Source organism: Alosa sapidissima, chromosome 7 (genome assembly GCF_018492685.1).
Source record: "Alosa sapidissima isolate fAloSap1 chromosome 7, fAloSap1.pri, whole genome shotgun sequence".
NCBI classification, from domain to species: domain Eukaryota; kingdom Metazoa; phylum Chordata; class Actinopteri; order Clupeiformes; family Clupeidae; genus Alosa; species Alosa sapidissima.
In genome coordinates this window covers 7,229,631-7,255,052 of record NC_055963.1, presented here as the reverse complement: position 1 = coordinate 7,255,052, position 25,422 = coordinate 7,229,631, and the positions used below count along the sequence as shown (strand labels likewise).

The window sequence follows — 25,422 nt, the reverse complement described above, 5'->3', positions numbered from 1 at the left end:
GGCTACGGAAGGCTCCATGCAGTTGCCACACCCACCAACCTTGGCCCTGGCTCTGTGACGTAGATAATATATCCAATTCCTCTGTCTTTGTATCGTCGCCATCACCACACAGCATGTCTGAAATAATGCAAATCAAACAAATGAAGTTTTGGGGTCGTGTCTCGCTGAAATTCTTAACAGCACACCAAACGACGCGCGTTTTTCTGCAAAACAGTGTGGTCGCACACTTGTAAACTATCTTCACAAATGCGAATTTAAATGTGCTCGGTAATTATGACCGAAGAACTGTGTAGCGCTTGATTGGCTATGGAATATGTTGAGTTTTCATTCACTTTGGCAATGTTTCTGAGAGATTCTGGTGGAGTGATCTAAATGGAATGCTGGAGCCAAAAGAATCATCCGGGTGCGCTCTTGGCACATGGAAAAGAAAATGGCGGGGCCCTTAGAAACATCAACATCAGACTCTAGCCTGGAAGACAACTTAGATGATTGTATGAAATTCCGTTTCGTCTGGAAGCACGTTGAATAGCAATTAAGAATAAAACATATTTGTTTATGGTATTATAAACGTGCAAGTACTGAAGATTAAGGATGGTTCCTATTAATATTTTCGAACTGTTTTTCGACAGTAATGCAAATGCAAATGGTAATCTGAAATTGAGTCGTTACTAAACATAAAGTGAAACATATCTTTATTTGTCTCTTTTTATAGGAACACGTCTAAACTGGATAGCAGAAATTAAAATCATCGGAGACCTTTTTTTGATTTGTCTTCTCTCAAAAAATGTGATGTGGTTAAATAATGCTCAGCAGGGGTATCCATAGGCCAGCACATCACTACTTTGCACTTTAATTGCTTTGTGAGATTTCAGTTGAAAATGTGCATTACTGCAGGGTTCCTGTAGTGACTTCCTCTCACTTAAGTGTACAGTGAAAAAAAATAACCTCCTAGGCGGTGTTCTGTAGTCATTTCGGTGGTCTTTCGCGATATTAAAATTTAATATAATGCTGATGTGCATCTCGATTACCACTCTCTGATTTATAATTGTCTTTAAGACGTTACATGCAGCAGCTATAAATTTCGTAGCGCCGTGGGTGGACGGCTGTTTAGTGAAGGGAAAAGAGCTGAACCTCGTTACTTTAAATTGGAGAGATATTTCATGGTCCTTGCAATGCATTTACAGGTCCAGCCCGCCCGGGTTCTGAGCAAAACAAATGTAGTGTACGTACCTGAGTGATGTGGTAGTGTAGCGTTGAATCGGATAGTTCCTAGTCTTCTGTCTTAAGATCAAGGCCGTGGGCCTTTTGCTCACAACTGATTATACATACCTTGTCCCTATCTTACCACCATATCTTGTCCCTATTTCCCTGTCTTGCCTCATATTATTTCCCTTTCCCACTCGTTCAAGTGTTGAAAAATAAACAAATTATACACAGATCAAATTAATTCTAAACTTTCATTAATTAAACTTTCATCTGTCCTTTGAACAGGTTCAGATAGGTATAAATGAAGAATGGATTATATGCCCAAAGTGTGAAAAGACAACCATTTCCACATATGGAGTTGTTTTTTTACATACTAAATGTGTTAATATTTTTCCAAACATTGTGACCACCATACGTCAGTAGTAAACGATAAGTAGGCTAGTAAGAGATAAGCTGTACATACCACACACGATAAAGAAAAACCTTTATTCCTTTAATTGATTAATTAACATGTACAGATAGCAATCAATCAGATGAAACATATTACTCATTCAACGTTTGTTTCTCGTAAGAATTCCAACTGTGCAAATAATGGAAAACTGTCTGCACAAATGTCCAACAACAAAACTGCTGCGCTGCTGCACACACTGACGGATATCGATGAAAAATTCGATCCTCGAAACTTTGCCAGATTCGTCATTGCGCAAAATACCAAAATGCTCTTTTCAAATTGACTTCTCAAAAACAATCAATGGAGTAATGCGGTGTTCAGTCAAAACAGATTTTAAACATACTGTTGATCTTGAATTTGGTTTTTTTAGTCAACAAAATATTTACATGATCACAAACACGATGACGCGGTTTAACTTAAACATGTTCACAAATACACAGGCAGAGGTACACATGCATAGAATAATATTTTAACAACATACGTTATTTCATGATGGAGGAGCCTGGATATTTTCTAATGTAACCATTGATAATCATTGATAATCCGCTCCATCGGCATTGTACGTATGAAATACTTACTGCGAAAAAGAGACATTAGAATTGTACATTGTACATTGTATTATGATTAAAAAAAATTGTTCTGTGGTTAAAAATGTTATGGACAGACCTTTCTCTCTAAATAGGCCTACTGTTTTTTTTTTCACATTGGCACAAGGGGAAATGTACAAGCGTTTGACAGACAGGGGAATGGACCAATCACACCGATGCAATAAAATCCTCGGAGGGTCATTGGCAGTGACCTTTCAGTCTGCGCTCCTGAAAGATAAAGCCACGGACAAGGCCTTCAAAACAAACCCTCCATTACAGAAGAAATATACAATTACTTCAGTTAAATGTTGGTAGGGGACTGGGTGATAGCGTTTGAAGAAGTAAACTCGACTTTCTTTCAGTGAAAAAGCATATATGCATGAGATGTATACATCTGAATTTTGAAGGTGTTTTAAGGCGGCAGGACACCCATGTAGGCTTATGTATAGGTTGTTTTATTTATGTTATAATATTCACATTACCGAAATGTAACAACCTTTCATTCAACCGCTTAAAAATCGATCAAAATGTTATGTCACACCCTTTGTGCTAACATGTTTACAATGCTTCATTCAAAATCACCCAAAAAAACCAAATACACAGAAAATGTTTACACATTTCTATTACATGGTTTAATTTGACGTCCAATCACACCATCAATGAGCATCATGATTTACTACAGAAAAAATGTAACACGGTTGTGGTATCATTAGTCGACATCATTTTCTCTTGTGAACATAGGCATTTTACGCGCAGATTTACGCACATAACCCGAAGATGTCAGCGCACGAAAACCAAAATTAGGCGAATTGATTCAACGAATGTCGACTCCTATTTTTACCAAATTACCTCAAAGTAAGATACACATTATTGACTTAACTTTAGGTACTTTTGAGTGTGGATTTCTTCGTTAAATAATTGAATCTTGATTAATATTAAATACTCTGGAGTATGTGTGTAAGTCTTGACACAACACACAAAATACAGTTAAATTAATAATTCAAATACCTATATTACAAGTGTTACAGATGGATGTGTGTTATTCTACTAAATTAATTATTAACACGTGAGGTTAGGAGATCGTATGGGCTCCAACCACTGTAGAAGAGGCTAAAAGTAAAGCGGAAAACAACAGCGATGGGCCTAGCGTAGGCTACCGTTCGCGGGCAGGTTTAGGCTACTTCACCTTAACAACAACAAAACAACAAACTGCAAAGGGGGGAAAGTCTACAGCCAAAATCAAAGCAATCAATGTTCTCTTGCGTCTTGGCAGATATTTGAAAACATCTATATTTGGTGATCACTCTTTGGATACTATTAACAGACCGAGGAGCGAAAGTAGTACGTAGATTGCAGTCATATTATAAGCTAAATTAAGACCAACATTGCAGTCTCCACACAATGCGAACAACGGCAAACTCCAATGGGATTCTTTATTTGATTAGTATTGGACAGCAGTTTCAATCGAAAGCCCTTTTGCAACAACACATTAACAAAAATAAAACAACACCCAGTAGATTGGCCTGTTAATATGATATAACTCGAACATACCTCATGCTTATTCTAAGGTAATTCCCTCTATTGAGCCTTCGTCAGTTCGGCTGGATCCCTGGACACGATCTAAAGAGTTCTCCAGGTTGTAAACATTTATATCGGCCATCACTTTACAGTCGTCTTTAACAACGTCGGCTCAGGCTTTTTGGGGTGAGGGTGGGGGGCTAGTTTACGTTTCTCTTCAGAAAAGGTCTACCACAGGCGCCCCAGTCCCGCAATAGAAAGCCAAGCCTGGTTCAGCTGTTCTTTGTTCCTATGAATTAGAGTGTTGTTACAAGAAAATGTCGGCTAGATGGCGCCATTGCTCCACCCTACATCTCCTACGTTTACCAACTTGACCCCGGTGACGTAAGCCCAGTCTGGAGCATCAAGGCCACTTCCAGAAGCTCATTGGTCTGAAAATCACATGACAAGGTTCTCTGACATCCATAATTATGTTGCTGATATTTTTGCCCCCCCAAAAGATGTCAGCGTCCTACTGTCCCTATCCCTCACGGAAAAAGCGAAATTGCTGCAAAACAAAAGAGTAGGCTAGTCCTTTACACACCAAAATGACATGTCCGAACAACGTGGCAGCGGGATCGTTTCTAATGGATTCGTTAGTCGGCGGTTCATCTCCTTACAGAGGTGAGGGTTACTCCGCCAACTCCGGGATGTATATGCAAACGGCTGCAGACTATGGCTGCTCAATGATGAGAAATTTCGGTATTCTGGGCGCACCTCTGTCTAAACGGGATGAGCTTTCACCAACCAGCCTCTCCCTGAGCGCTTACCACCACTCGCATTACCTGTCACAGCGGGACGCCTGGGGAACGGCTGCGAAAACTTACAGGAATGGACAACCTGTTGCCCAGGCTTTGCATCCGTGTTCGTTTGCGACAAGCAATGTCAAAGAAGAAGACATTTCTTGTGTATTTCAAGCTGATACGGATAGGTCTAAAGACTCAAACGAGTCGTCTACTACGTACATACGATTGGGAGACAATACCAGGCAGACGGATCAAAGCACGGTCGCTGCGCAAGACTATTTCCGCGGAGGCCAAGTATATTCTACCCAGGGAGGACAACAAGGAGGTGGGTTTGGAACAGATTTTCCCTCTATGCCCAGAATAACATCGCCCATTGAGACCCCATCGCCAGATGAGTCTGTCAATAGAAGCAAGCCCAAGCAGGGCAGTACTGATGATGAGACGAAAGCTGAGGAGCATGATACCAACCAAGGGCAACCTAGGAAAGAGGATAATGGCCCTAAGACGGACAGCTGTACAGATGACTCAGAAAATGAACTGAAAGGTGAATTTCTAAAACCATTAATAGCACAAAATAATTCTGTACAGATGAATTTACCAACACGTATCGTCTCTCTGCCTGTCTCTCTTTCACACACACACATACGGGCGCTCACAAGCAAACATACACACACGCATTCTCCACCCCATGACACTAACCACCTTAACAAACACTGCAAATGTAGACAAAAAAATTAAATGCACACACACATGCGCACAGTACTGTATATCAAACAAAATATCAGTTCTGCGGGGAAGATGATAAATGTAGGAATATAATACGTAAAACACATTATGTAAAACAGTTGAATTCTAACAACACACATCTCCAGCAGCATAATCTTTAAGTACATTCATCTCTGTATCATTACATGGCAGAGATATTTTGTACCACGTTTTTACAGCGACAGCTAGACCCATACAATGTAAATTATATGGAGAATGGGTATGTGTTTACGGCGCTCACTGTATTAACACCTTTCCATAAAGGGAGGGAGACACTTACTATTGAAATAAACACTCTCCCACTTGCCCAATATAACGCAAGCACACGCTCACACACTGGAATGCACACGTACTTGCTACATGGACCATTTGAACAGACAAAACATAGTCCCCTGCCACTAGGCCCATGGCAGTCCCCATTTGCGCAATATTACGCGCAAACAGGCCATTCAAATGGAACATCTTGTTAAGCAAATAACACACGTGTAGCCATGCTAGGCTATTTTAATCGAATTCTGAAACCAATTTTTTGCACTGAAAAAAAAAATAGCTTGATAAAAGGTTTAGCCTACTGCATTCATTGGCTTTATAATGTTGCAAATACATTTCCCCATGGTTCATATTTTTTCAATTTTTTTATTTAGTTATGTTTCATTTTTCTATCATTTTAATTATTCAACAGATCTCCTCCGTCATACTATTAGGGTTAGTGTTAGTTTTCACATTTTCATTTTACATTTGATATCATAAAACATGATTTCATAATTATATATTTGATTTGTATAGTGAACTTGGTCTAAATATATTTATGAAAGGGTATGAGGCGCTTGTAAAGTATGCTGTATAGCCGAAATACAGATTCGCTCAATTTTAGTTAATGTGAGTGTGTATATTGTGAGCGGGAAAGCATGTCTTTCTTTCGTTTGCCTAAAATTCAAAGCTCAAAAAGTTTAAAGCTGGAGAGCTATGTTAAAAGAGTTACATTAGATAGTCCAATCATGGTAGATGAGTATGTCCTGTCGTGCATTTCCCCCTTTCTGTTTTGGCTATTCTGAGGCTCATAAGCGCGTCTGGTAATAAACCCTTGCACTTTTAAAAATAGGTACAGCTACATATATGACGTAAACCTTTTGTACACATTTTTCAACACTGCTCACTTGATTTTGGCCTCATATAATACTAAAATTAGGTTGGAGCAATAAGTCAAGTAGAATGATAACAATCTTTGCAGTGCTGGTAATACTTCACTATAAAAACAGTGAGTTCTGTTCTTGAATGCTACACTTATCGCATTTATAGCACAATAATCCCGTTCATACGTAGAATACGTTTATTTATTGTTTAATTGAAAAGAAATAACTTGTATGAGGACTACGGAGATAGTTGCGCATAGTAGGCTAGGCTTACCACATTGCAATTTATTGAATAGGCTCATCACGGCCTTAAAAACATAAAAACGTTTATCTCACCCACCATTGTCACTTGATCTAAAGGTTTAGAAACAGGATTTCTGCATACTTAAATCAGTGCTGAATTAATGAAATTTGGATTCAAACAAAAGTTATTCTGATAATTCTGGATGATGTGAACATAAATTTGGCTAATATAACCTGGTATATCTGTTATCCTACAGATGAGGATCGATTGGAAAAGACAACTGGAAACTGGCTTAAGGCAAAAAGTGGAAGAAAGAAGAGGTGCCCATACACAAAGTACCAGACTCTCGAGCTTGAGAAGGAGTTCTTGTTCAACATGTACTTGACCCGTGAGCGCCGCCTGGAGATCAGCAAGAGTATCAACCTTACTGATAGACAGGTCAAAATATGGTTCCAAAATCGAAGGATGAAGCTGAAGAAGCTAAATAGAGAGAGCCGAGTTCGTGAGCTAACAGGCTACAGTTTCCATTAAATTGATGTGCGAACACACACACACACACACACACACGCACACGCACACACACACGCATACACGCGCGCGTTCGAGCATGTGGATTATGATCAGGGATTGGGAGATTTATGCAGATGACACAAACACAATTCTGTTTACATAATTCTAAAGAAACCTTTACAATTAATATCAGCTTGACTTGGTCCTGTACAAAGCCTGAATAAGACATTGACCTCATAGTGTAAATAGCCGTCATACGGAATATTGATTGCCCAGAAAGTAAACTTTACGCTTTTTTTGTATAAGATGCCCTCAACATTCTTATAATGTCTTTTGTGAGCTTATATGTTGTAAGTGTCGCATACAATTTGCACGATGTATTCTGCATGTACATTGTTTTATTCTTATGCATTTATTATTTGGTGACTAAAATATCATGTGATTCCTTTCAAAGGATCATAATAATAATAAACTAGGGGTTGGCCAAAATAATGCAAGACATGCTTTGATCTGCTTCCCCTGGTTGTCCTTGCTGACATCACTTAAGACAGAAAAAAGAGGCACAAGGAGAGGGTGAAGAAGAAAGGAGGGGGAGTGTGTCAGGTCTCTAATATAAGTGGGAGACCATAACGTTGATTTAAATATTATCCAGGTGACCACAGTAAGTCAAGGTCATAAAATTGTAATGTCAGGACAGTCCTGCAAAGCGCTGGGGGTGGATTTTATAATCTGCAAATATAATGTGCTGCTGCAGTAAAGATGCATTAAAAGGTGAGTGGAGGAGGGCTTAATCCACATAGCCGGGACTGCAATGTGCTGGATTCACCGAAGCGGTGTGCGAACTCGTTGCCTCCAGGAACTAGCAGCTAGCTAGAGGGAATAATGGAACACTTTTATACCAAGAACCTACGATGGATGGCTAATAAGAGAAAGGACTTCAGGAAGCTGATGACAAGATGGACAACCCCGTGCACGGTCTTCGACGATTCGTAAGGTAGGACACAGTATATCATTATTTACTCTGACCCTCTGGCGAAGACACGAGATATCGTGGCAGCTGTTTCCAGACAGGTTTAACTGAGTCCTGGTAGCAATAGTACAGTGGTTTGGTTTTACCTTTGACAAATGCACTTTGCATATGTCACCGACTAGGTGGTTAGGCTACTGCGCATCTCCAGAGTTCATTTGTAGCTGTTTAGCAAGTTTGGGATACTTCCTGCATTTATGACAGACTACTGGTTGTAATTGTTGTTTTGTTTAGACGAATTCTAATTCGCGTCAACATAGCCTACAATATCCATGCTGCATGCTTCCTTCACTTTAGCTGACACCAATTTGAAATAGCCTACCCTACTACTAATTCCATGGGATTTTGACAGGTCGTGAAGTCTATCATGATAACATAACTATTTTGTTAGTTTGTTTGTGGTTGCCTACTGTTTGGAAGTAGACTTCAAAATCTCATGTCACGACTGAATTGGACAGGAATCAAGCCATGTGTTTTAAAAGAAAACTACAATTAGCATACTAGCGGCCAGTTATATCATCAAACTGTATGGTTGATTTTTATTCTTACTTGTTTCTGGTGCATGTGTCGTTTGTCCTCCCCGCTGGATTACAAGTTACGCGCAGCTGATGCGTGGTTTAGGTAGTTTCATGTTGTTGGGATTGGCATCCTGGCTCGGCAACAAGAAACTGCCTTGATTACGTCAGTTCGTCTTCATCAAGGGCGACAATTGCCGTTAAATTACACCACTGAAATCCTCGCAAATGGCTTTGTAAATGAACTGCACAGTTACAGCCGCGACAGGCACCCCTCTCAGCTTTGGTTCCATTTATGTGACTGGTTGTAAAATCAAGTAAGGTTCTCAGGGGAAGAATAGGTTGTAAACATTCAGGGGTAAACTTCGACCGCACAAACACTTGGGCCCATATTTTGGTTGGAAGTTGGAAGTCCAAAGGAGTGGAAGTCAGTGTTTTGACATATCACTCCTATCTGTCATCTTTGAGATAGATAGATAGATAGATAGATAGATGGATAGATGGATAGATGTATAGATAGATAGGAGGGGTTGATGGTTGTTAACAGGAAGAGCAAATTGAATACAATACATTCCAAAAATGATGCTACAGAAAGAAGAGATATCAGCTGCCGAGTGAAACCAAAAATAGTTTAAAAGCCGGTTAAGGTTGGTAAGATGCGGACTTGAGATATTTAATATGCAGGTTACCTCTTACGCTATTGCTGTGTATTGATTTATTTTGATGGTACATATTATGTGGATCTGTTTACTTTTTGATGTAGACCGTGGCTTGCGTGTGCGTGTGTGTGTGTGTGTGTGGGTGTGTGCCCGCGCGTGTGTGTGTGCGTGTGTTTGTGTGCGCGCGTGTGTGTGTGTGTGTATGTAAGCCTAGGCGCACAATTCAAGTTTGGAAAACTAATATAAACAAACGTTTTGAATGAGAATATGTAACAGCACATTGCAAAGTATTTCACTATGCATTTTACTTTAACTCTTGTGGAGGACAATTTTAATAGATATGCTCCAACCTGATCAAAAACAAAAAATAAAGTTGTAAGGTGTTTATGAATTGTAAACTAATGAAAACCTTTATTTGCCTTTAACACGTCTTAATAACAGCACCACAAAATAGGTAACATGTCATGACACATGGCACGTCCCCTAAATTCAAATGTCCATTTGCATTCAATCCTTCAATTATTTATTATAGGCCTATTGCATTTGCAGACAGTCCTTTTCATGTGAGCCGTAGCACAGTCAAGTGTCTTGCGTGGCAGTGAAACAGTTGTGCTGTAAATATTTTCTTGTTGTCCTAGCACCTCAACCTCCTTCCCCCTGTACAGCTCAGCTGTTTGAGACGTTAGGAGACAGTCTGGAATCCAAAGTCATTTTCATTCAGTTAAGTGAAAGACTTCTCCTTTGGAATGCGCCAGCAACAAAGAGTTTACAGCACGTGAGATGGCCCCCACAGGACATGGATACCTCCACGGCGGATACAGCGGCAATTTGCGAAGAATAGCCTGCGATTTAGTGCAGTTCGGGATGTTCAGGCCTACTTTGAGCAGAAGCTATACACAAAGTGTTGTCCATGTTCTCTGTGTAGAATCTCTAATCGAGTAATAGCCACAAAGACGCTACCAGTCGTAGGCTACGGCATGCAAAGGATGTAGAAGGCAACTCTGGTATAGATTACAGCAAAGGGAGGGAGAGAAAACGAGAATTATTAAATGTCCATATGGTTTTCAGAGTGTAATATATGGCGATCAAATATTGTTTTATATTTAAAATAGGCTATACATACAACACACACACTAGTAATCAGAGGACTGGGCGTGTGCAGCTTGTAACTTGGGAGAGAAAGTCACAAATTGGCACTGATGAACAGGAGCCATCCTCTAAGAAGTTCAGAAGTGGATAAACTGAATCATTATTTAAGTCGATCTATCAAGGTTTTCGTAGCTCACGGGCTAGTTTAGCCAATGCCTCGCCGTTTAACCATCCTGGGATTTAATTGTTTTACGAACTCAGGCCTGGCACGGTAAAATGTTGCCAATATACTACAAACACACATCACTTGTGAAATAGTGTTTTCAGCCATAGTGGACATATTTTGTCCGTGGACACACTGAATTATACACAAGATATTGAAATACAGGCCTCCCAGTGGTGCTTATCTAAAATGCGGCCATGAATTTCGATTCGGATACAAGTTTTCGTTTTATATGGCGGAACAGACTTTCACAGGGACTGAGAGTAGAGGTAGGTGTAATTGTATTATATGTAGGCAAATTAATAAATATTATTGCAAAACCTTGGCTATTTGTAGCCACAACTTTAAGCGCCAATGGATACATATCAAAGATTGAGTGACGCCAATTACGTTTAGGCTATAGTTTCTAAGGACTAAATACTGATGACCATAGGCAAATCATATTGTGTGTGTGTGTGTGTGGGTGGGTGTGTGTGTGTGTGTGTGTGTGTGTGTGTGTGTGTGTGTGCTACAAAATGAAGACACAAAGACATATAGTAGGCTACACACTTCTTAATTTTATTACAGATGTCTTTGGTCAAAACATGCATGTCATCCAATTCAAAGTATAGCCTACATTAGACATACATGGAAGATCACAATACTTCATAACATGAAATGCATATTCGTTAATGTCTTGTAGCCTTATTTATGTACACATATATGTACACGGGTAGATTCAATTCATGATAATAGTTTTTGTTGTTTAGTTGTTTTTGTTGTTTTAGTTGTCAGTCAAATTCAAGAGTAGGCGTCATGCGGTTATCTAAGGTTACGCATCCATTTGACGACTGACCAATAACTGCATTTCTAGCGTAATACGTGAATGTGCCTTACAGCCTTCCTTTGGAGGTTAATCTGGAATCATTTTTTGCCATTCGGGTAGGCATTGAGCAATGAGCATAACCAGGTGATCATAATAAGAAAGATCATACAAGAAATAGTCTAGCCAGATTTACAAAAAGTTACGAATATATGGCAATTGTTACTCGCTGGTTTGTATTCGCACAGAATGAATTTATACCTAAGTAGCCTACACCTACTATGCTCATTCATTGTCAGTCACATATTGAAAGGTGCTGCATGAACATATTAATTAATCCTGTTTCATTAAACACGTCTCATAGCAAATATGCGATGTCACATTTAAATAGGCTAACATGTCTAACATTTTCCTCGGGATGAGTAAAGTATCTATCTCTATTTATCTATCTAGGCTATTTGTACACACAACTATGGATTCATGAATAGATGTATCCAATTGCGCCAAGAAACAGGTTGTGTGCCTCTGATGTGCTGCCAAAGGGGCGACACTGATGAGGCAAGCGTGGGCTTTCCTGTTCGTGCGCGGAGTGCAAAACGTCACCAGCCAAACCTTGACCGAAAACATGCAGTCGAGACTCGAGACCACAGAATCAAATTGCATGAAGCATTTGCTGCAGCCTTAAGGACACCATTTTAGGTAATGTGGCGTGCTGCATTGATGTGCAAGCATTGATGCACTATTTCTTTTTAGGAGTTTAGTTTACGGGAGGAGAGGTTATATTTTTAGATAATATTATATGAATCCAAACCCATGGCAATCATGGCAAACACCACGGGTTGCCTTTTTAAGTCATCCTAATATTATTACATTTGCAGAAAACTGAGCTGCACTGTGTTTATACAATGGATAGCCTTTCCCCACAGATAGTATAATTCGGATTGCCTCATTTGGACGTATCATGGGTCACTAGCACCCAACAGAGAAGTATAAACGGTTAAGACAGTCACTATAATTTGAGCGGACTATTTCAAACGTACAATTGTTTGCCTCTACTCTATAAATGTTATAATGTTATTTTTTGTTTACACTCACAGATTGGCGTAGGCCTACGTTTGTCAAATATCCATTTAGTTGAAAAGCCCAGACAACTTAGGCGTAATATTTTTTTATTCACAAAACATCAAAATCAGGCAACAAAATGTCAATCAGGGCCTATTGTCTACAACTAGTTTATATGGATGAAAGAACTTGTCACGCAATGCGGAATAGATGGATTGGGGAGTCAAATTGTCAAATTAACTAGGCAAATTGCATTCGCAGTCTGATGAAGACAAGGTAAAGAGTGACATTAACGTTACCTAACAATATGACAAAATTATCATATTTAAAACAATTGAGCTAGCCTAAAATAAGGCTTACGACATCTGTTAAATGGGTGTGGTTATGATGATATAATCTAGTATAGGCCTAATTGTAAACAACAAGCCAGACAAAACGGGTTACATGTTTTAAATCAGTTATCTATAGGCTACTAATCGTTCAGATACATGTCCATTGTAATATTTTATAGATGGCACAAATCTGATAAATTAAAGGATAAAAAAGTTAAAATTACAAGGAAGAAACCAAACAAACCGAGACTCAAAGGAAAACTGTTCCTAGGTTCCTAGGTTCCTAGGTAAGTGTCACAATTGGCATGAACAATGGAAAATATTTCACGAATATGACCTATTAATTATTGTTTATTATCAAAAGCTTTTGAGAAAAGAATGTAGTCGTACACTGCACTACAAACACTACAGTCGTTTTTGGAATATTTACGGGCATGATGTAGGCTATGCTATGGCGTTAAGGCAGATGCATTTCACATGAACCCATACGCTGTACCTGCGTTGTAGGCTACCCTTTATAGAATTTAGTAAACATATTCGTGCATTAGGTGCGTCATGATATGGTAAGAGTGCTTAATTCATAAAAGTAGGCTACACTTTCAGGAAAGGCTACTTGTGAAATAATGTATTTTCCTGGATTTAAAAACAGTCTAAATAAATAGGAAAATCTTTCAACTCAACTAATTCATGTTAACAATAACTATCGTAAGTATCTAGACTGATAGTCTGCTTACGGGCTGAACGAACCTATTTCATGCATCTAGCCTAAGTTAAAGTCTAGTCGAGGTTACGGCTGCAGTCAATAATACTCATAATAATAGCCTAATAATAAGCATAATCATAATAATAATAGATGAAACCCCAACAATATGAATGAGACTAATGTAAATTGATTTAAATGTGAACGTGTGTGTATGTGTGTGTTGCTTTAGAGGAAAGATTTTGAGGAAAAAAGCCTGACCTCATGTGGCCGCCGGGATACTGGGCCTAACGCTGACAATGACAGCAGACATGCACTGATTTGGACAATGCCGAATGTCAATATCATATCCTCGAGTTGTAGACCAAGAACTCAGCACCTGTTATCTGTCTGCTGTTGTGGGCAGACACATTTTTCAATTGTAGGCCTGTCTGACACTTAAAAAGACACTTAATAAAGAGACTTAATCGTTGAAAAGTATTGTAGTTTACCCGTATTGTGGCTGTTTGCACGTGATACTTACCATTAATAATCTCAAAGCCTACTCACACATCTTTATGAACGAGTTTAGCCGAGCCGTTTCTTCCGAATTTGTCTGTGAACGAGAAATGTCTACGAAATCGGCCAAATCAGATCTTCTGAATCAAGCACACCATGCACTACAGATTACGAGTCCCACGATGATATAAACTTGTTGTTTGCATACCACATGCAAAGACTAAACCGGACAGCAACTCAGCCTAGGCTACCTTATGTCAGTTATAGGACCAAACAAGCAAATATGACGGTAAAACAATATAACCAAATGTATAGGCCTACTTGTAGCCTAGGCTACTTATAATTTATGTTTCAGTGAGTATTCAATCTACACAGTAAAAGAAATTCTGGATCGTGTCTTATTAGACATGCAGAAACTATTAGGGATTTCTTCTAGGCTAAGAATAATTATGCCTGCATTTACATTATACATTTACGCAAGCACTTTTACAGTTTACAATTTGTTTGGCGATGATAATGTGAAAAGGATTGTACCCATATTGGTCTCTATTTCCCCTTGTCTGCAAGTTGGTTTATTCTCCATCACTGTTTGATGGGACTTTTTTCACAAGCCTCGTGTTGGTTTTATGCTATACTGGGAACTCAACCACAGTTTTATTAACGACACGTTTATGAACAATCAAATGGTCCTCGTAAAAATTTATTGAAGGACATAAAAACATGTACGGCCACTTGCCGAATGTAGCTAGATACGTCTTTGAGGATGTAGGTATTCCCACCTCCCCGGTTTTAAAAAACATCGTTTTACAAGGGATGTCCTGCTTGTGTTTATTTGTGACTCATGGAAACTATAATTCCAGTGTGTTAAAGACGCACTGCAACTCAACAGACCAGACTTTGGGGGTTTGTGAAAGCACAGGAATTGTCCACATTTAGGGGGAAATCAGACACACTATAAATGTCAATCAGGGACAAAAACAATACCTTTGGAGTCAAATAGTGGATTTTACTATCGAAAGCGGTGTTACTGAAGTATCCTACTGGCGCACACAGTGCTTCCCACAGATGTAGGGACAGACTCGACAAAGATTAATTACATAAAAAAATAGTGCCATTGCTAGATCTTAACGTACCTCGTAGAGCGACGCGGCTTCATAAAAATCTTTTGAATAAGAATAGCTAGACCAAAGGATTGGAGTTATACTTTTATCCTGGCGTCCCTTTGAGAGAAATCTTAAAATCACCACACTGTTATCACGAAGTGCATTGCTATCCCAGGACAAGTCGCGCATTGATCCACTGTGCATTTTTTTGTGGGGGTAAATATAATCACGTGTTGCAGAGTCAGCCAATAGACGATGAAGACGGTTTGAGAAATAATTACCTGCTTGATTGTTCTATGGGTAGATAAAAAAGTACACATAGCCTACAGTCCATATAATAATCGGATGCATGTAAAAGAGAGGAGACGGATAATGTCGACCACGGGTCCCATAACTAATTATTATGTGGATTCTTTGATAAACCATGAAAACGATGATGTATTGTCGACTCGCTTTTCCTCTGCTGGTCCGCTTTCCTCCGGTCCCCGTTCGACAACTCTGGTGCCTGAGTGTGGAGACTACCCTTCCTGCAGCTTTGCCCCGAAACCAACCGTCTTCACTACCTCCTGGGCCCCTGTTCACTCCCAGTCTTCAGTGGTGTACCACCCATACACTCACCAACCTCATTTGGGAACGGACTCGAGATATGTACGATCATGGCTAGAACCAATTCCTGGTGCCGTATCCTTTTCTGGCTATCCAGCTAACAGTCGGCATTATGGTTTGAAGCCCGACGCCTTTCAAGAGCATAGAACCGGAGACTGTTTGTCCGCCAACGGACGCACCTATACGGATTATCTGTACTGCTCCCCGACAGACATCCGAGAGAAAACGCAGCCGCACAACCCATCGCCTGAGACGGAGATTCTTTCTTCCGGAAAAGAAAAAGACGAGAAACCAGAATTAGACCCGAGTAAGTTGAATCCATGTTCATTCACAATGTGCTCTTGTGTTATTGCAATAGTGTGTCTTCTCTTTGTAGATATTAACATCTGGCTCCCAGATTCACGAGGTGTGTATTTCAATAATCCTTGTCTGTTGTAATCTGACTAACCACGGGGAGAAGGCTTTCTTAGGTATTGGAAAAGGAAAACACAGAGACTCGCGCGTACACACACACACATACACACACACACACACCAAACATTGGGTTGTAAATGGTTATAAAATTCTAGTAGTCCAATTAATGGCGAGGTGGAGAGTGAGCCCTCCCTTCAAAGAACCAAAGTCCTTGTTATTTAGCTCCAGTGCTAGCATTGCTCATTTATTTTTACCCTAATGATAATTTCTATGACGGTGACAGTATAGTCTAGCCAATTTACATAGCCCATAATTTACCTGTAGCCTACTTTACTGAGGGGCTCACATCTTCATTTTTATCTCTTTTAATTTCTGGGTATTGATAGGCTACCATTTACCCAAAATATAGGCCCGACCACATTTATAATGCATCCTCTTTTATCATAGTCCTTATAAATATAAGTGATGGCTCATGGATTTATTTTATTTCTTACTGTGGCGGATATCAACAATTTGAGTTCAACAAACAAAGACTTTACTTAAAGAAACAACTTGTGCCGTGTTACAGAGCCGGCTCCTATACCGCGACTGCAGCACTATAAGGGCTGGAGACCACAGGGCGTTTTAGTTCTTTATGGGCCTATAAAGCGAATAGGTGCATTCACTTGGCCTGCTTTATGACGCCTTTTCACTGTACTAAGCGATTTTTAGCACGGGAATCAGATCTGATAGTTTGCCATAATTACTGGAGGCCTGTGCCCTCAGTCGAGGGCAAGTGCGTAGATACTTTAGCAGGTTTGCTCACCTCTGAAGTCACACTCTTTTTCTTTTCTAAGCAGAGTTTAAGTGTGTGGAGGTAAATCATGACTTAATCATCTATTTTTTTCTTATTTTTTACACAGATAACCCTGTGGCCAATTGGATCCATGCGCGATCGACGAGGAAAAAAAGATGCCCATACTCCAAATATCAAACATTGGAACTAGAAAAAGAATTTCTGTTCAATATGTATCTTACCAGAGACCGACGCTACGAAGTTGCCAGAGTCCTTAATCTAACCGAAAGACAGGTTAAAATTTGGTTTCAGAATCGACGGATGAAGATGAAAAAAATGAACAAAGAGAAAACAGACAACAAAGGACAGTCATAAAAACTGTGAAACAAACAACCCCACCAGAGTGCACAGTCACACACACACCAAGAGGAACTGTGGCCAAGAAATGTCTTATGCAGTAAACAGTTGTATTCATTCCTGTGACCTGTGAAACGGACTCCTTTAGTATATTTTATTGTTTATGTCTTTTTGGAGCAAGAATTTGGCGCGATTTAATTACAGAGGTGAAATATTGCTTGCTTATGCTAGAGGAAACCCTTTTAGTCATGGATTCATGAAACCTAAAACAGGCCTAAGGATACAGGCCGGTGGAAAAGCTGCCTCGAAGTAAAAGCAAGAAAATACTTGAACTGCCGTGTCTTTTTCATTTAGTAATTTATGAACTTCTCAAGACACTATTTCTTCTCGTTATGTTTGGGTGTTTGTGAATAAGTGAGATATTTTGTACAGAAAAATATAATGTCTTTCGTCCAAATACCCTATGTGCTAATGTCTTCGTGGTGTTGTAGATTTTCGATGTACCCAGTCGTGTATTTTCAATAGTTCTGTTTACGTTTGTTTTCTTTCTCCATTGCTCTGTTCAAATATATGGTCAACATCCAAATATTTGTGATTCATAATTTTATAGTATACCTATTGTTACATCAGGCTGTAGGCCGGATTTTAGATGGCGACCTAGCCTGCTCCTTGTCGCTGGATAGATAGGCTACCACTAAACATCACATTATAAGCTGAATATTTAAACGTCACAAAAGTAATCAAAAGCATGAACACACATATGCCTATGTCAATAAAAGGCTGAAAACAACTTTGCATCGTATTACGATACCGTACAGTGCCCCTTGAAATTTAAGCAAAACTCATAGCTATTCTCCTTTTTTGGAAGACGATAGACGAATTGTATTTTGACCAACGTGTAGGCTACAGGCTGATCAAGCATAGTCCTCTAGAAAGGATAGGATAGTAGGCTATATGATTTTGCTGTATGTAGGCCTTAGCATATACGATGAATGTGACAGGCCCACACCTAAGACTTAACGTTGAGTGTTATACTTTTCTAATTAAGCAATGGGCCATATTGTTTTTTTCGAAGACAAATATTGTTTACGTATTGGCCCTCATAGTATAATTAGCCTAACAAATGAGAGACTTTTGAGAGAGAGATTTATATTCAAAGAATGTGGTCATATTTGAAATGTGGACGCTGTGTCTTCACAGGTAGCCTGCCACCAGTAGCAATATAACTCACAGATATCACTAGCCTAATGGGAAAAAAGTAGGCCTAAATGGTTGCTATTTTTGACCGTTTCCCACTATCTGTGTCTCTATCTCACAGAGCAAAAGTGGACTATATTAGGCTACTTGGTAACATGCTAAGAATATTATCACTGCAGTGTAGGCCTAAACATATTCCACATAAATCCACAGATTGGTTTTAAGTAATTATTTTAAGCTTATATATATATATATATATATGTGTGTGTGTGTGTGTGTGTGTGTTTTTATTATTATTTTACGTTTTGTCTAGAAACCAGAGCCATAAGTCTCTGTGTCTGGCGTTTGTTTCCTGACATCGGGTGAAATTGCCGTTTTGTATTGGCTAACAATACGAACAGGATGCTGAAATTTCAAAGCCTAATCCAGAGCATTTCCGCACAGGACAAAAAAGCCCTCGTTTTACAGTCTTACGTTGTTTGTCTCAAATGCAGACGAACAAAGCAGACCCGGCGAACTGGCTAGACGTCTGGGCTAAATTACTTTATGGTTTAAATGGACACTCATGGTGGATCCGTTCAAAGGGGGCTTTGGGTGTCATTAGACCCTGAAGCCTGCTGGAAATAACATGCTTTTCCCCACACCTCTCGGCGAGAAAGAGTAGGCTATATTCTAAAAAAGGAATTAACAGCTATCCACCCAAGGACAAATCAGCACTGCACCCTGTTTAATGTAGGCTAGGTTGTGGATTAACTGTAGGCCCTGTGGGCTTATCCCTTCCTACATAATCGAAAGGAGTGGGCTACTTTTCCCAGCCATGACAGCGTACTAGGCTATTATGAATATGTGTTCGCAAATCAGTTACTGCGCCGAAAAGAAAATAAGGGGCAAATATCTGAGGGCAATCCTGCAATTTGCGTGTTGAATGACGTAATGTAGGTATCCCATCTGAACGCTAGATGACGCTGTTGACTGAAAATTGGTGCCTAGGCCTAAGCAACAATGCGAGTGCTGTGACGAAGAGCATGTCTGTCGAGTTAGGCTACACATTGGCCACAAAAAAGAACTCAGTTGTTCGTTGAATAGTAGCCTACAGATATATGGTTATCTTTATGATTCAGGGTATGATAGATGAACATATTTATTGTAGTTTTTTTTGTTTAATATTCGACATATGTAGGTAATACCCTAGGTCCTTTACAGGCCTATTAAACAAAACAACCAAAATGTAGAAGGCATTGGGTTTGGAGTACTGGAGGAATGCTTAGGCTATTTGAAATATCCTGAGGCAAAATCTTCCTGGTGGAAAGCGAGACTAAAACGTAGCCCTATATATCTTATAGAAAGCGTCTATAACTTAGTACCTTACATCTGTAGCCTATAGATTCAGACTGTATAGATTAGACTGTGGCTTGAGTTACTCAGACACTGTATGTTAATGTTTCGGGGTGCATACATAAAAAAATATATACAATTATCAAAGGAGGGCTATAGCTCATGTTTTGGAGGACTTCTATACTTGCAATAATTGCAATATAATTTCATTCACACGTCATGTCCAAATAGGCTCTTTATCATGGATTGAAAACTATAGAAATTGTAAATGTTTCTTATGACTCTTAGACCATAGCCGAACTACGGCAAAACAACAAATATAAATTATTATTATTATTATTATTATTATTATTATTATTATTATTATTGTTGTTGTTGTTGTTGTTAGGCCTATTATTAGTAGTATGTTAGACTATTTTTTGCCGAGATTTTTGCTAATTGTGCTATTCCTGATCATTGTAGCCATGAAGAATAATTCAATTTTTAAAACAAGGTTCTAACCAGGCCAGAAATGACCAGTAATCTGCATCTTTATAGACTGTGAAAAGTCTATAAACTCTCTCTGTGTGCTTTCATATTTTACGATGATGTGTTAAAATCGTCAGTACCGCCACAAAACCACAAGAGTATACTTTAAGGAGGCCCTCTCAACCAGCGCAGCCGAAATAAACAACGTGATATGATGGTGTCTCGGAAAATAACGAGGCATCCAAGCTCAATTTTATTAACTCTGCGGGGCAGATTTACAACTTTTCACGAAAGGTTTAGCGGGGTCAGAGGAGTCAGTGACATGAAACTCGCTGGTCAATTTTATTTGTATTTCGCTGCTGACACATAAGGCTATTTGTGTGTCTACATTAGGCGTATGCATATTAGGCCTACCCATATCAAGGTTGACTTTAATACGACTAGCGGTTTAGCTGCATCTCACTACTTAGATAACCGATTTTATAAAAATATATAAATGCCATGTTTGTAAAATGGCCTCCACCATCGTTATACCATGCCAAGATATGTTAAATGGGAATGAAAGACTTATTGTGCATGACTGTAAAACTGTTGGCTAAAACATTGTGGATGCAAATCGTCACTTCAGAGTTACAATATGAAAACAATAATAATATAATTTATTTTAATAATTTTGGTTATGTGGAGTACCTCAGACTTACCACGTGCTGGCGCTACATTGCTGATTTATATAAGATAGATATAAAAATTGGGCCTCCTTATAATCATTTATTAAATGTTTTCCCCCAAGGTGGACGCCTGAACCCATGCGGAAAGATGGGGAGAGGAAGGTGGAGGTGGCGGTGGTGTGTGGTGGGGATTGAGGAGGGGGGAGGGGGGTCATTGTAGTGGGGGTGGCTGGATGGGAAGCTAAAAAAAAGAGCGCTTGTGACTGTGCCGGTGGAGCTAGCCAGCTTTAACCTTAACACACATCCACCATACACACCGTGAGCCGGATTTGAGACTGCAAAAGGAAAAGCTTGGTGAAAGAGAGTAAGTGTAAGGGAGAGCGAGAGTGGCGAGGACAAGGGAGTCGAAGAGAGAACTGCCAGATATTGTCCAAAGAGGCAGCATTTCTCCATCTAGTTCCGGTTTCTCTCTCTCCCTGTCTATGCTTCCAGCGATCTAGGACTTAAACAAAAGGCAGCCACCGAAAGGCATAAAGGACAATTATTTCAAAGGGATTCGTTTTAATGCATGCTAATCATGAGCTCATATTTTGTCAACCCTTTATTCTCCAAATACAAAGGTGGCGATACACTGGAGACAACTTACTACGACTGCAGGTTCCCTCAAAGCGTCGCCCGTAGCCACACGCTTGTCTACGGACCAGGAGCAACTGCGCCGGGTTTTCAACACCCGTCTCATCATGTCCAGGATTTTTTCCATCACGGGGCAACGGGCATCTCAAACCCAGGATACCAACAGAACCCCTGCGCTCTGGCGTGCCATGGAGATGCAACGAAATTTTATGGATATGAGGCCATTCCGAGGCAGTCGCTTTATGGTACCCAACAAGAGGCGAGTTTAACGCAATACCCTGACTGTAAATCCAGCAGCTCTAACCCCGGAGAAGGACAAGGCCACTTAAATCAAAACTCGTCTCCCAGTCTCATGTTCCCTTGGATGAGACCCCACGGTTAGCAACATTATTTTGAGTTCTTATCTTGTGCGCTTGTGCGAACTTGAGTATGTATGTATAGGATTTGTGAGTGTATATTTGTGTAAGCGTGTGAGAAAGGAAGTATAAAAAGGGAATAAGGAAAATAAACAGGGTCCCCGTCATGTAATAACTCTAGCCAACAAACCATATACAAATTGAGCTATTTCAACTTTATTACTGACCTAGTGCTACAAGCAACTTTTTGAATACTTCTACTTGCATGCATTTCGCCCAATTGCCATGTAATCTTGTGGTATGGTCAAAATGCAGCCATGGTAAAAAGGTTGCAGATCTTGGATTTTGATTGCAGATGTCTTCTGTAGTTCGTTAGTTGTGTATAGTCCTGTAACAACAGCAGCGACAGTAAAGCATGTCCGTTTAATAAGTCAACTTCATACCCTAGCACAATTATGCCTGAGCATGAGGCACAGCAACTTGAAATAGTTTATTTATCTTCGCTGTCATCGTCAGTGGACCATCAGGAAAGATTTATAATATAGTCGTGAAGAGTAAGTGTTGTCATTTACATGTGGTAGGGATACAGTACAGTACAGTTTAATGGCACTGAAAAGTATAGCTCCAACTTTCCACATCACATTCAAAATGCCTGATTATCCTCATCCAATCCGATACAAACAAATATACATACAATAACCTTTTTATTTATGTCAAATAGACTTAAATTAATGATATCTCTGCGTAAAAGTGTGTGTGTGTGTGTGTGTGTGTGTGTGTGTGTGTGTGTGTGTGTGTGTGTGAAAGAGAGAGAGAGAGAGGGAGAGAGAGCTCTGAAATGGCTGTGTAGATCAGTACAACCAAAGGTGCATATATATACATGCCAATGACGAGATGGCCTGTTAAAACGATAGGCTAGGCCTACTTATCTTTTTTTTAAGGATGACTCCGCTGAACATATAGATTATCTCGATGTCATTACTTGATTGTTATAACATTGGTCATCACCATCAACTTAGTCCAAGTAAGTTGAGAGAAAACAATATTTTAGCAGATTAAAAGACTGTCGATCGATGATTTCATTCGGTCTGTTCATTGTTTTATTTATTAACCATGTCCTTCTAAATACAATACAGTATGTGGAAAGGTGTGAGACTGATATAACAATATCTGTATTCTGAATGTCATATACACTTAGTGATCATATACTTCTTTTACTTTAAGCCCCTGGAAGACGCAATGGAAGACAGACGTACAGCCGCTACCAGACTCTGGAACTGGAGAAAGAGTTTCTTTTCAATCCTTACCTCACACGCAAGCGGAGAATTGAAGTGTCCCATGCCCTGAGTCTCACCGAGCGACAAGTCAAAATATGGTTCCAGAACCGGAGAATGAAATGGAAAAAAGAGAACAACAAAGACAAGTTTCCGGGTCAGAGGGGAGAGACCGAGGCTGAGGAGGAGGGCAACGAGGACGGTGAAGTGGACGAAGGGGACGACAAGGAAACGGAAGAGAAAGAGGAGACGAAGGAGTGATTTTATGATCTTTTATGGTTATATGGCTGAGGGTCTCACGAAAAGGTGATGAAGGGTAAAGAGGGGGGAGGGTGCTTGTTTATTACTATGATTTCAGTCAGAAAACAGAGAATCACAATCTATACCACACAATCAAGGAAAGGTACTTCGTGTATCTATGGATCCAGACTGTTCAGTACACGCGAACATGACCCAAGCCCTAGGTTCCTTGATTATTTAACCCTGTTTTGGAAGTCTAGTGCGTTATCAAAACATGTAAGGATTAAATCGCATGACAAACAGGGGCTGTAGTTTCAATATTCTTTCATATTTCAAACTTGAAGTGTTATCAATGGAAACGTTGTATGTTTTGTCCAAACTAATAACTGATTGCCCTTCAGCTGAAGGTTTTGTAAATGTACTCACAGCTGGTGTCAAGAATCAGTTCAGACGTGATAAAGTAATAATAAAAAAGGACCGGATAGCCTACGCCACTGGCAATTGTAAATCAGCCCAGCAGACATATAGTTTTATAGATTACATTATTATTGTGATTATTATTATTATTATTATTATTATTATTATTATTATTATTATTATTATTATTATTATTACAAAACCGTAATTATTTGATTTGACCTTATTATTGTAAGTAACCCTTTCAAACTCCTGAAAATGCTACCTAAGCCTGGGGAACTTGCAATATAGATTTCTCAACGGACACTTACGTTTTTAATACACGTGTTTTTTTTATTTTGGAGGCCGATTATTTTCTCAATAATTACCCCTTTGAATGTCTTCAGAAGACATTAGCTCAAAGCCAAGCTGAGATATTACCAAGAGTATACCAAGCACTACCTACTCAAAGAGGCCTTTGCCTTATGAGAATTTGTATTCCAATCATTGGCTCTTCTGTATTTCCGTATGACACTTACAAATTTCCCCAACAACTTAAACTGCCTATAGAAAACGCACATTTATATGTAGATCATCATACATGCACCAATTATTATTCTATATTATTAAGGAGTGGTATTTTAACGTGCTGGTGATAATAGCTTAGATTTTCGATTGCACTGAATATAATCTTTGTGTATGTCTTGTAATATCTTACTGTTAACGATATGCTCGTTTTACTGGTGTTTCTCATGTGAAAAGACAGAAATGTGTGTGTCCACGCCATTGTTACTGGCATAAAAGGAAAATAAACAAAATGGTTAATCTTATTTGCTGTCTTTTTTGCTCATTTTCGGCAGTTATAACATGTTTTAAACAAAAGATTAGTCGCTTTCATGACCTTAAACGGGCACATTGCTTGCATCGAATGCAACGATATAAATTCAACATTCAGAACGTTTTCAGGTTGTTGAAAATTGGTAATGGGTCGGTTCTGGATATTAGGTCAGGTTCAGGTACAGGTAGGTTATACGTATAGGAAACAGGTTGGAGAAAGACATGCAAGCAAATATTCAAGTAGGCTGTAAAAGGCTTCCAATTGTTAAATGATAGCCTATAACACAACTGATATGTGTCACTGGAGTCGGGTGACCTGCTTCCCTGCCTTCGTGACAGATTTAGTCGACTCAGGCAAACAGTTGAAGACAAAACATAAAATATGCAAAAGTTTTAGATACTACTCGTGGATGTTTGGGTTATCATCAGATTTAATCAAGCACTAGCCTATGGCTGCAATTAGGCTACTCCATAGATAAAGCAACGCACAATTTTGCGGAAATACATTCTGAACGCAAAAGGAATATCATCCACTGCGTCACTGACGAGCCACACAAGCAACACCTGTCCACAGGGGCCTAAAGCAGGGTCTCTGCTGAGGGTTCAGTGGCAAACAATCCGACAGCGTCAATAGTGTAAGGCAAGGCTGGCTGCACA

At 39.5% G+C, this 25,422-nt stretch overlaps 3 protein-coding genes and 1 long non-coding RNA gene across 5 annotated transcripts; 3 read left to right on the top strand and 1 right to left on the bottom strand.

The window, feature by feature from the left end:
• Positions 1-1,686: 1,686 nt before the first annotated feature.
• On the bottom strand, positions 1,687-4,022 carry LOC121712831. The gene is made up of 2 exons (XR_006032659.1): positions 3,796-4,022; positions 1,687-2,472 (listed from the first exon to the last, which is right to left on the bottom strand). It is a non-coding gene; the product is annotated as an uncharacterized LOC121712831 (long non-coding RNA).
• A 228-nt stretch (positions 4,023-4,250) lies between these two features.
• On the top strand, positions 4,251-7,691 carry hoxc10a (homeobox C10a). Its single transcript, XM_042096861.1, has 2 exons — positions 4,251-5,091; positions 6,946-7,691. The coding sequence occupies exons 1-2, from the start codon at positions 4,350-4,352 to the stop codon at positions 7,218-7,220; spliced, it is 1,017 nt and encodes a 338-aa protein (XP_041952795.1). The 5' UTR covers positions 4,251-4,349; the 3' UTR covers positions 7,221-7,691.
• A 5,500-nt stretch (positions 7,692-13,191) lies between these two features.
• hoxc9a (homeobox C9a) lies at positions 13,192-18,356 on the top strand. Of its 2 annotated transcripts, none has more exons than XM_042096873.1 (2): positions 13,192-16,221; positions 17,132-18,356. In XM_042096873.1, the coding sequence occupies exons 1-2, from the start codon at positions 15,555-15,557 to the stop codon at positions 17,377-17,379; spliced, it is 915 nt and encodes a 304-aa protein (XP_041952807.1). In that variant the 5' UTR covers positions 13,192-15,554; the 3' UTR covers positions 17,380-18,356. The 2 variants fall into 2 exon arrangements, with proteins under 2 accessions (XP_041952807.1, XP_041952808.1); XM_042096874.1 differs by having other exon boundaries at positions 13,196-16,122; positions 17,132-18,147.
• A 2,927-nt stretch (positions 18,357-21,283) lies between these two features.
• Positions 21,284-24,758, top strand: hoxc8a (homeobox C8a). Its single transcript, XM_042096875.1, has 2 exons — positions 21,284-22,039; positions 23,243-24,758. Exons 1-2 carry the CDS (start codon positions 21,598-21,600, stop codon positions 23,551-23,553), a joined length of 753 nt encoding a protein of 250 aa, XP_041952809.1. The 5' UTR covers positions 21,284-21,597; the 3' UTR covers positions 23,554-24,758.
• Positions 24,759-25,422: the final 664 nt, after the last annotated feature.

Coding starts and splice junctions, on each gene's coding strand:
- hoxc10a (XM_042096861.1), top strand. CDS start 4,350: ATGACATGTCCGAACAACGTGGCAGCGGGATCGTTTCTAATGGATTCG. Junction 5,092..6,945: donor CTCAGAAAATGAACTGAAAG/GTGAATTTCTAA, acceptor GTTATCCTACAG/ATGAGGATCGATTGGAAAAG.
- hoxc9a (XM_042096873.1), top strand. CDS start 15,555: ATGCATGTAAAAGAGAGGAGACGGATAATGTCGACCACGGGTCCCATA. Junction 16,222..17,131: donor CTGGCTCCCAGATTCACGAG/GTGTGTATTTCA, acceptor TTTTTTACACAG/ATAACCCTGTGGCCAATTGG.
- hoxc8a (XM_042096875.1), top strand. CDS start 21,598: ATGCTAATCATGAGCTCATATTTTGTCAACCCTTTATTCTCCAAATAC. Junction 22,040..23,242: donor CCCTTGGATGAGACCCCACG/GTTAGCAACATT, acceptor TTTTACTTTAAG/CCCCTGGAAGACGCAATGGA.